The sequence below is a fragment of the Pipra filicauda genome, unplaced genomic scaffold (genome assembly GCF_003945595.2).
Source record: "Pipra filicauda isolate LSUMZ 115617 unplaced genomic scaffold, ASM394559v2 scaffold42_size3861933_pilon, whole genome shotgun sequence".
In the NCBI taxonomy this organism is placed as follows: Eukaryota; Metazoa; Chordata; class Aves; order Passeriformes; family Pipridae; genus Pipra; species Pipra filicauda.
The window spans coordinates 3,196,754-3,208,784 of record NW_024104565.1 but is presented as its reverse complement, the minus strand read 5'-3'; the positions used below and the strand labels follow the sequence as shown (position 1 = coordinate 3,208,784).

The following is a 12,031-nucleotide window of genomic DNA, read 5'->3' as shown; positions in this document are numbered from 1 at the left end:
AATATTATCCCAATCTCAACTATTCTATTCACATGTTCACAGTTGATCTTTTAGTGAAGACACATTCTATTCACATTTTAGCCCTCTCAGTCTCATCTGTCAGTACCAAAGAATTGATTCATTTATAATTTAACACTGTAGAAGCAGATTTCTTGTCTTTTTTTTTGTAACTTCAAATTTCATTAGACTTTTTTTTTCTTTAGAATGAACTTGCCTTATCTAGTGTTTATAGTGAATATAAGCTGAATGTGACAGATAAGGAGTGCTACTGCTGGAGGACAATGCTTTGAAAAGAAAGGTTGCAGACAAGCTCTTGAAGCTCTCAAAACTAATTGGGATACTCAGAAATGGTGTATGGATTCCACCAGACAAGGAAATTTGGATTGGAATATGTCAGTGGCAAGTGGCAGGATGCAAAAAGAAATCTCAGTGGTGACTGCTACTTACTGCTTTTCAGGAAAGTGACAGGTTGCACAATCACAACTTCAGATTTATTTCAGATCCTGCTTAGCAGACACAACTGTCTGGTTCTGCCCTGCAAGGCAGTTTTTCCGTTTCCCTGATTTCACTAATTCTTTCTTAGACCTTCTCCCATTTAATCTATCTTTCTTGAAGAAAGGTGTCCAGAATCATACACAATCTTCAAAACAAGATCTTACCAACGCTCTGTGTAGTACAGTAGTTTTCATGTTGGAAATGCCTGGGATTTTATGCCCTACCCAAGTAGATACATTCTGTAATATTTTTTTTTTCCCCATGGGTACAGCACAATAGCCTCAGTGATTCTGTCGATGACTAATGGAAATGGCCCTTTTTATTTTATTCCTGTTCTTCACTATTGAAGAAGTCCCCTCTTAAAGCAGACATTTCTGTTATTATTTGCTAGACTAATGGCTTATATTTCATAATATTAAATGTGGTTAATATCAGTAAAGAGTGATTTTGAGAGTATTAAAACAGAATTGTGCAGGCATGCTGTATTTTCTACATTTTCTTACCACATTTCTCAACACTGCTCTTGACTTCCTCAGTAAGAATATAACCTTATACTCTACCATTTATCTTGTTTTCTTTCTATTTGTAAATGGTTCACTAATGTTTCAGTGGACCTGCCCAAGCTATTGGAAGCTCTATTGATGTTTTGACAACATATTTTGCAATTATTATTAAACAGAGAATACAGCTGTATTTTTTTAATCTGTTACCTTTCTTTATAAAAATATTTGTAAAAAGCAGTCAACAATGTAATACATCAAGCAAGAAATTATATGGTTTGCCTGCATTCCTAAATATCAGTATTATTACAGAAAAAGTCCTTTTTTTTTTTAAATACACCTCCCAGTTAGTTTTTCTTCTTCAAAACTATGACTCAGCAATTTACAACACAGCTAAAAAGAAATCCTGTCAACAGATGCTGTTATTCTGCTGCAGAGAAACTCCTGGAACACATTAAAGTTCATTTCAGAATAACTGACAATAAAGATAAAATCTGCACACTAACAATAAAGTTTGTTGTCATTTTGTGGACATTACAGTCTAGATAGAAACTGTCTACTTGTTTTGCATTATTTGGATGTTTTGATTTTGCATTACATTTTCTTCTTCTGTGGGACTTTTTTTCTCCTGGTGGATAGAGTTTTGTGAGGTTTTTTTAGTTCTGTTTTTTTGTTTTTAAATTCTGCTCTCTTTATTATTCACAAGTCTTTCAAATGGATTGTAGAAAAGGATAGAGATAAGCAATCAAGCTTCAGCTGACCTACATAGATAAGAGTTTAAGAAATCACCACTACCAACATATTTAGTCTAGAAAAAAGAAGTCTGAGCAAGGACACTGCTCAGTTATTTGTCTTGACTAGTCGTAGAAGGATATAGGGGAATCATCTTACTTTGCCAAAAAGTTGGTTTAGGTGGTGTATTAGAAAACAATCCTTTCTGATTCTACAGATGGTAAATTGTAACAAGATATCTAAGTAGCTAATGAAACTTTTCAGAAGTTTTTTAAGAAAGAGACATAAATCTGATGGGATTGTCTAGATCTTTGCTCATTTCTCAGGAACACTTGATGTTCCTGCCAGCTGCAAAATTTAGTTATTGTACTTTCTAATTGCTCATGGTGTTCAGAAAGTGCTCACTCAAATTTTTGGTCTTGTCTAAATTTTCTGCATATTTATACCGAATGTTAAGATTGTATAACCTTATCCTTATAAGTAGGCATACAAGAGAAAGTATTTTTCTCATGCACCCCATGCTGTCAGAAAGCGCTTGAATATCTGGCTAAATCCCTCTCAGTTTCCAAATGTGCTTGTTAAGAACAGGAGGGCCTATATGTAACTATATGCTTAACTAGATATTTGAATAAGTGACTTCTCCTGAATCATAACTTTGAGAGGTTGCTATTACCTTGTGGTGATGAAAGGTTGTAAAGAGCCTTACAGTTACAATTCCACAAACTGGAATCATGAATAATTCATTTTACTTTCTTTCTAAGTATTTCTGAAGTCCTGAGTCACATAAAGCCCTGCGTTATTGGGTAGTTCTGAAATCACAACCCATTTATATTAAGGATTTTTCAACAAAGCTGTTTTTGCTTGTAAATACTGTTTTATTTAAACTGAAATTTAGCAGAAGACTGAAAGAGTTAAAAGCTTTCAAAGAATTTTCATCTGGACTATTTCTTGGGTGGAACTTGAAGTTTTAATGTTTGAAATAGAGTTAGTAGAGCTGTCTTAGAGAATATGAAGAAGGGACTTAATCCTGAGTTCCCCTGTAACACTACAACTGGCCATTGCACTCCTTATATCCCTTTTTCCTGCACCTGCCTCTTAAGTAATCACATTAATATAGCCCTCCTTATTACAAATAAAAATTAATCAAATTTTGAAACTTTTTAAGTTATACTCTGGTTCCTCATATTCCTATTCTCAGAATTCATAAAGAACACATAAATCAACACCAGGCTTATTAATTGTGTGTTTCAGTTTTTGTTAATTTTTTACTTGCATTTTCTAATACTGGAAATATTTTTTCTTAAATCGACATCTTCATAAAAATAAGATTAATATCTTGAAATTTCATGCTGTACTTGCAATTGCATTATTGAAAGTAGAGGCAATATTAATTTAACCTCAAATTTGAAGACAGAAGTAATCCGGTCTCTAAATTTCCATGCAGCAAGCTCATCCACCTTTACTTTCACACTGCCTAAAGCATGAAGGACACCTTAAATCATCAAATAATTCGGTTACAAAGTGACTTCAGGATTTGATTGTATCTGCCCCTAAAAATACTTGCCAGCTTTGAAGTTAGATTAAACTGAATTTTATTTACTGTGTAACTTTTTGCCAAATATAAATTGCTGTAATAAGAGATGCATCATAAATTGAAATAGAATAGAATTATAAGATTCTTGCTTATGAAGGACCTCTTATTCTATTACTAAGTGTAACATGGACAGAAAGTGTATTGCATGTAGTCATAGAGTGCATTTTAAGTAGTTTTATTGCCGAGTAAAAATGACTTGTTTTCCCCTTTCAGAAAGGATACACTTTCATGGCTGAAGCACATACTGGTGACCTACCTCTGGCAGCTGGAAAATGGAAGCTCAGGCTCATCAGTTCTCATAGTCCACTTCCATTTCCCTCTCGTGAGACTGTAAAAAATGTGTATTCTACTAGACTATTTAAAGGGCATTACATACCCAACAAAGAGAATATAATGTTTAGGTAAATATTGAGAGGAGAATGATTAATATTTTTTTTCTATGGGTCATCTTTGACAGAAAAGTACGTTGTTCCTTTTTCTTAGAAGGGGAGAGTATTGAGACAAATATCTAAATTTTATAGACTATCGAATTTACCATTTGGTTTGTGAAAGTGTTATTTTCTGAAATATTGCCACTGCTTAATGAACAACCGGTATGAAGTGCACAGACTATAACTTCAAAATAATAATAATACTGAAATAATACTGAAAGCTCGATCTTATCTGTGTGCCAATCGCTGGAATTCTGTAGTACTTTGGGGGATTAAATATGTATTAAAATTGAGATTTTGCAGATGGGGAGGAGACACAAAATTTGATACATTTTTTTTCAGCTATTCAGATGAAGCTTTAAATAATAAAGGAATGCAACACTTTCTTTCCTGATATATCAGACCAATTTCCATCTTGCAGGGTTGGTAGAAAAATTTACATACATTTTATTTTAGCATCCTGATTCTTTGAGGAGAATATGGTTAATAAAAATGCGATTTAGTTTTTATTAATCCTTTTTTAATTGGTTAAAGTTAATTAAATAAGTTCTGTCTGAGTAACTTTAGAACCGACCGCTGCTAAATCACTATACTGAAGTTTACACAAAGGAGTACACACTGCACTAGAACAGGCCCTGTGCTTAGAGCTGATTAAATTTATATATTTTGAAGGTTGATTCTAGAACATTTTACCTTGATTCCTGAAAATTTGTTTGAATATTTCAAACCAATGGATTATTCTTGGATTTAATGTCTATTCAGCAGAAGAAACAGTTTCAATATAAATGAAAAAAGCATGTAATGGAAACGTAACAAGTGGACTCAAATTTTTTAAACTCTCTCTTTCCTGATGATTTTTTTTCCTTTCTCCTCTCTGATTTTACCAATCCTTAAAAAAAAAATATTTTAAGATAGTTATATATTTTTGGCTCCAAATGTGCTGAAGTCAGGGTAATGGAGTTTGTGTGTTGTCATTTCTTTGCTCGTTTGGTCAGATTAGTCTAACAATTTGTATTTATGGACAAAAAGCAAATAATATATAAAGTCCTGAGTCACGGCAAAACAATTATTTAAATTTTGTCCTCAGATTCTAATTCTACAGTCTTTTAATGCAAAAGTGTTTTAAGTTGACCAGAGTAGCAGCTGCTATCAAATGAGTTATCCCTACCCTTTTGAAAGCAAATAATTCTTTTTTTTCCCCTCAGGTACATTTTAAATGATACTGTTCCCTGATCTGGCTAACCATATTATTCTACAAATACTAGTGCAGCAGGAGGTAAAATGTATATTTGGACTTTCGATAAGGCAGTGAAAAAAATAAATGGCTAGACCTTTTTTGCAGAAGCAGCACTTACTTTCTATGTGGATTTACTGCACTAAACTTCAGTAGAGGAAGCTTAGTCCACCAGATTCCAAGAAAACAGTTGACTACAAACTCAATGTTAAGTGTTTGCTTCCAGTTTGGCACAACGTTTAGGTGGTTTCCTAAAAAAATTATCACATGTAGTTGGTTATATTGCTATAATGTTTTTCTTCCTATTTAGGTATTCAGTAAAAGTCAAAGCACCACATACTGCTACAGTGCAGGTACAAACCTCTAAATCAGATGTGTTCATTAAACTACAAGTCCTAGATAACGAGGAAGAAATTATAAGTGTCACTGGAAAGGGCCACGCAGTCATCCCTGTTTTTAATTTCCTGAGTAACGGATCACTTTTGAGCTCCCACTGTAAGTATTGCATTCTGTATTTGATAATTTTATTCACTGAGGAATATGCGTTCTTACAATAATTTTAGGTAATCACAAAAAATATTATTTTTTCCTACTCTTTTCATAAAACCCTAATTGCTTTGTGATTGAATAAAATCAGCTACATTTTTGAGCAATGAACAGAAGTCCTTGGCCCTCAACAATGAGGAAAGTCACTGAAAGGATTGATTGAAATAAGGTGTCCAGCCTTATTTTCTTCCTCTGCCTTTTGGTCTTGTTTTATAACTGCATAAAGAGTTTCATGGATAGTGAAGTAGCTTCTCAAGGCTGAGAATTTTTATGCATGTCCTTGCATGTCCTTGAGAGTTGAAATAGATTTTATTTTCAAGATCTTGCCATTATTTGTTTGATCTTAAAGTTCAAAAATTTTGGCCGTTAGGAAACTGATACTCAGACAATGGGACATGGTAAATAATTCACAAATTACACCAGGCCTTGTGGTTTAAATGCACCATCCTAAGCATCACTCCTTTTAGCAGAAGCACACGTTTTATTGTTTTCTCATCTATCATATGAGCTTCCGAGTACAAGGCAAAAGGCTCTTGAATAAATGATGTAATACTTATCCTTAAGAAAAACTCTCCATTTTTTACTCTGCCTTTGCTACAGCTTCCCAATGATACTCATTGAAATAGGAGACAGTGAAGGAAGAGCTACTTGTTCCAGGCTTGCAAAGTTGCAATAAAAGGCATAAATGTCCATTATAGTATTGTAAATTCTTTATCATAGCAACTTAAATACCAAGATAGAGTTATAACTCATGGGAACGCTTGAATTTAAACAAAATTTTGTTTGTAACTTTCATTGAAAGCTACAGCAAACACTTTACATACTTTCAGCAGAACAGTTGAATCTGAGAAGTTTATTTGCTCAGAGTTGGGTTTTTTTCTTTATTTATTTTAAATTTTATTGTCATTCATTACACTGCAGTTTTGTTAGCTCAGTTCTTGTTAAAGGTGAGAACCAGTGTGTGGTCAAAGGTGCTAAAATCCATGTATTTTCTCTTAGTACTTTAAAACTAGTGAACAAAAATCCAGCTGTCATCAGTCAAAAGTGACTTTCTGTAGTCCAGCAAACTAACACTCTGGATCTACTGCATGCCCAAGTGTGGCAGCATAGAAATACTGTGACAAGCGGCAAAGAAGTAAAGAAAATTAAGCCAAACTCAGTGGTGCCCAGTGAGAATACAAGAGTAATGAGCAGTAACTTAAATGTAGAAAATACAATTTAAGCATTTTGTTTATTTGTTTCATTTTCACTCTCAGGGCATCAAACACTGCAACACGTTGCCCAGAGGGTTTTTAGAGTATTCATCCAACTAGATATGGCTGTGAGCAACTTACCCTAACTGACCCTCCTTTTAGTAGTTGAATTGAACTAAATGATCTCTAGAGGTGTCTTCCAGCCTCTGCCAAGTCCACTCAGCCTCCAGTGATCCTGTGATATCAGTTAGTAATTAAGGCTTATATTTTCTGGGATTTTTTTCTTAATGATACACAAATAGTCCAGTTTCCTTGGATGTGCTGTCCCACGAAGGAAGTATTGATTTACAAATGGACTTAAAAGAGAGAGCCTTTGGATTGAGATTTATCAGTATTCTGCTATCATCCCCCTCTGATACAGTGATAAAACTTGGGGCATGTTCCAGAGGACAGACATTCTCTTTCATGCTTTATTTTCAGACTTTCGAAAGTTAAAGCTCTGCCAGACTCAGTACTCAAAGAGCTACTATCAGACACTATTAGCTATTTGCTACTGGCATTTTTATGGTTTGGTAAAATTGGAGATGGGCTGCTAAAGAAGCTAAAACAAAACTGAAATGAAAATTTTGTCATCTGGAAGTACTCTCAGCCGGTTGATTGACATTAGATTTTGAAATGTTGTTTGACTTTACTGTTCAAAGCCAATAAATACAGTTGAATGGGGTACATAATTCTCAAGACTAATTTTCAAAAATTGTCTCTGTAGTGCTCAGGTAATTTTAAAGCAAAAATTAGGTACCATCTACCTACCTCCATTCCACTTCTTGTATGTAATAGATTTTATGGGCTACTGCCATGCCATCTTCTTTCATAATCTTTGTTTTCCTGTTTTCTATACACCTCACTTTTTAATCAAACTATTTACATTTTATTTGTATACTATTTTGAATTATTCATTATATTTGTTTCATTTTGAAAATTATTTCTTCATAAGAATTACAAGTTTGCTTAAATAAAACAGATGTTTATAAGCTAACAAGTCTGTTATTGTCCCTCCATGGACACCACTGTACATAAGATAGTAAGATATTAAAATCTTCAGTCCTTTTATGAAGACTCTTAAACAATAAGTCTTCTGTAAATCTGAGTTTCTGCCTGTTTGAACATATGGGAACCTGAGGTAAAGACAAGTTGTTCAAATACTGGATCATTGCTTTGTTAAAGCCCCAACAGAATTATACTTCATGTGCTCACCTCCACTATTTTGAACTGTGTAGTTTTCATGATCCTTTAGAATAGTGTTCTATATGAAATTTCAATGCTGTATGGGAAAAATAATAAAAAAAAATAAAAAACAAACTATAATTTTAGACTATATTTGAAGGTGAAATGAATATTCTGATGCCCCTTAAGTGTGTGTGAGTATATATAGGGAGTTGCCATTTGGAAGGAATGACTGTGAAGCTAGTTTTTTTACTATTACTAGTATTTTTACAATACTAGACCAAGTGGCCTTAACGCTGAAGTTCTTTTCCTTAAGTATATATCTTGTCTATCACAAAGAAGGTATTTTGTGTAAAATCTTTCAGAACATCTAAACTAAATGAAAATATAATGAAATGTACTCATTATAACCAATACTGCTGAGTGTCTGTAGGTTTAGTAGTGGTTCAGTTTATGGCATCATAAAAGCATGTTTCTTTGCTGTTGTCAGAAGTGTTATTATGGCATGTACAAAACAATAAAGGGACATTCAGAAATACCGATGCCAAGTTCAGGTGGAGAGTAGTACAACTGACACTCAATACAACAAAATTCATACTGTCAGTATCTTTTTGTCCCCTAAAAAAGTGTATATTCTCAGAATAGGAGTAATCAGAAAACACTACTATACCATCACCACCAAATTTGTTAGTTAAGCCAGTCGCAATCATTAAATTCGAAACTTTTTCACTACCACGAACGTTCTGCCTCTCACAGAATTGATTGCTGTGTTGCTAGAAGTACTAAGTGACAATATTGTGCAAGCATCAACAATAAAACATTATCTCCCTTGCCCACCCACTGCCCGTTAATTCATCTCCAATCACAATATCATATTCTATAAACGTCTTTTGCAGCTCAAAAACTACATTAAACCGATTGATTTTAAATATATTTACCTCTTCTGAGGTGTAGCAGGTGACTTGGACCTCGAACATTTGCTTGCCAATAAAGGAGTTACATATTGACACACACATTGCAAGCACAATTTAGTTTGTAGATACAAGCACAGCAGTTCTGTAAGCACAGATGGGCAAGTGAATGCTCATAATGCTCTTATTTTCCACAGTAACAGTCTGATGCAATCCTGTTGCAAAGTATCTTTCAGATATTTCTTTGAATCTTGAAGCAAGGTAGGTAGGAGTTCCTTCTAGTCAGAGCTTTGCATAGGAAAACCAAGACTGAATATTTTTATATATAGTAAGAAAAATAATTTGGTGTCACAGCACCACCTGGTGACCATTGCTAGAACTAGTGGATATGTATGTATTTTTGTGAGCTTTTCCAAGTCATCTTTCCAGCAAGGAAAGCAGAATGGGGGATTCCATTATTCTGAGCTGAGTTACCTTCATGGCACGATCATCATCTGGGTAAACCGTTATAGAATTTTTCAATACTAAAGCTCTTCTGGTTTAGGAGAAAGAGAAGAGGAGGGTAGTGAGGCAATTGTAGCCTAAGGACCACAACCTCCCTTGAAATCTGCATACCTTGATAGGCAGAGATAAGCTCCTTCAGAGGTCAGTGCACATCTAAAGCCCAAGCTCCAGAGCTCCTGGAGAGGAGATCGCCTCTCCGTTGACTTCAAGAATGAGTACATTTAGTTGGACTCACTGCTTTTACAGCTACCTTTTTTGTAAATTACTTGCACTGGCCCTTGCTGACAGCACTCAGACAGACATTGAAGATCCTTCTTGACTAGAAACTTTTATGCAAATATTGCAGATGGTAACCTAAAGGCAGTTTACCTAATTAGAATATGTCTTTATGTAGTTTTTCTTCCATTTGGAATACAAATTGTTTCTTTGGAGCAGGTTTTCACTCAGATGTAGAAAAATACTCAAGATTCTGGTATTTGAATAATGTTTCTTATTCATCCAAATGTACTTCCATTGAGTGAAAGACAAATGATTTTGGTTCCTTCCAATGAAAGATCTAATTCTCTAACCATTGTGAATTACATCTACTCTCACCTTTGCAACATGGGAAGCTAACTGATACCTGGAAGGCTCAGCAGCATCTACCCGAGTGAGAAACTGTTCCACAGATACAGGCTTGTTTAGGCATACCTGTTGCAAAATAACACCCATGAAGTTGCATCACTTTAAAAAATGGGTTAGAGGAAATCATATATTGTCTTCCTTCAAGTTTCTCTCACTGGCTTCCTTACCAAGAGGGAGAGCTCAGGTGCTAAAGATTCTGAATGTAATGCAGGAGAGCAACTCATAGCTTGTGATTAGGAGTGTGAGACCTCTTGAAGAAAGCATCTCTGCTAGGTCTTGTTTTCATTTCCTGACTTCTGATTTTCTTAGGAGCAAGGAAGCACTGGCTTATGCAGAGGAAAGATACAATAGGAAGTAATCCATGGCATTTGACTTTCAGAAGAAAAAATATTTCCTGACTCCCATTGATTTTCTAGTGGCACACTGAACCACTTACTTGGCATCTGTACACTGACACACCTCCAGTTAATTTTGCTGAATCTGGTCTAAAGTCCTGTTACCTCCTGTGAATTTCCCTGGATGTTTCATCAACACACGACACTGTGCATTTTTCTTTTCAAGTGTTGCAATAATGCAGTTCTCATCCTTTGTTTCTACTATAAACCTTGGAGAGAGTAAAGCCTTTTGTCCTCAGTGAAGTCAAAATTTATCTCTTTCCCAGTTGATAGTGGAGCTGTTGTTAGTGTAACATAGGGGAAGCTGCTTCCCCAGAGGTGTTAATTTCTGCCGTTATTCAATTTTTTTATGAGATGTGCACTTCTAGAATTCTCTTTCCTTTCTCTGTAGATGTGCGGGCAAGAGAGTATCAAAAATTTCATGTGGCATTAGAAATGAAAACAAATTTATGGTTTTCCTTAGGTGACAATGATATAACATCATAAATTATAGACTACAAATAATTCTATAGCTCCTTTCAAGACTGGCTTTTTCTAAACTTAAGTCAGCTGTGGTCTTTGTGTCAGTTTGGCACAAAATTCACTTTGTGTCAGTTTGACAAAGAGATACTTGATAAAGGCTTCTGCAAGGTTAGGAGTTGCCAGAACTGTGGCCAATGCACCTCTCCCCGCCATCCACAGTTGTACACAATTTTTTTAATTAGGTTATCCACACAGAGACCCCATCATACAGAGTACAAGGATATCTATTTTCTGTAATTGTGCTGTTGTGATTAGTGCAGGAAAGACGGGTGGTGTTAGAAGGAAAAAAATTATACACTTTTTAAATAGTAACAGTAGTTATATGTACACAGTCTTTCAAATTTCTCATTATTTACTTTGAAGAGATTTGTGATTTGCACACAAAATGAAATCAGTGTGCTATTTGGAATAAGCATAGTTTTAATTGGAACCTTGTGAGTATAATACAGTGTGAGAAAATTGACTGTGCTAATTCTTTCTCTTACTTTCTGGGGGCATATATTTACCTTATACCAATAATTCATAGAATTTCTGGATTTTTTTTTGTTGTTGTCATTTTGCAGCAAAAACCCCAGAGATTATTCAAAGTAGTACAAAGAAGGAATCAGAAACTGGACAATTAAAAAAAACAACTCATGATTCATTTTCAAAGGACAGCAAAACTTCTTTGAAGCCAGAACTTGTACAAGAAGATCCGCCTGCGTTAATAGATGAATCTTTGCCCTTGGAAAACTTCCAAAATATTGTTGAAAGTCCACAACAAGTAAGAGATTACCAATCACTGGGATTTGGGGAAAAACAAAGAAAAACAAAAAAACCCCAACAAACACGATGAAGGGGTATTGCTAATTCTTTTGGTACATATGGAAATCTTATATCGTGAGGCAAGAACAAGGAATCCAAAATTAATTGTTGGTAGCTTTTGAATGAAGTGACGAAGAAAGGATAATGTACATGTATGAGTGACTAAATAAGAAGGGAGTTTCATACCAAGGGGATATATTCTGTCTTTACGTGTTCTTCATTTGACAAATCCAATTCAAGTACAGAATAACTTTCAGCTAAGGACCAAAAACTGCCAGAAAGTAAGTTAAACTTCAGATGCTTCAATGTGAACTTTCTTTGA

General features: G+C 34.7%; 1 protein-coding gene across 6 annotated transcripts in view; it reads left to right on the top strand.

Annotated features, from left to right (window-relative positions):
* The window catches only part of ADGB (androglobin), a 108,723-nt gene that overhangs the window by 79,759 nt on the left and 16,933 nt on the right, over nucleotides 1-12,031 (top strand). For all 6 annotated transcript variants that reach the window (XM_027739531.2, XM_027739533.2, XM_027739535.2 and 3 more), the window contains 3 exons: nucleotides 3,535-3,722; nucleotides 5,297-5,481; nucleotides 11,469-11,668. In XM_027739531.2, the coding sequence (XP_027595332.1) occupies nucleotides 3,535-3,722; nucleotides 5,297-5,481; nucleotides 11,469-11,668 (573 nt within the window). The remainder of the gene's footprint in view (nucleotides 1-3,534; nucleotides 3,723-5,296; nucleotides 5,482-11,468; nucleotides 11,669-12,031) is intronic.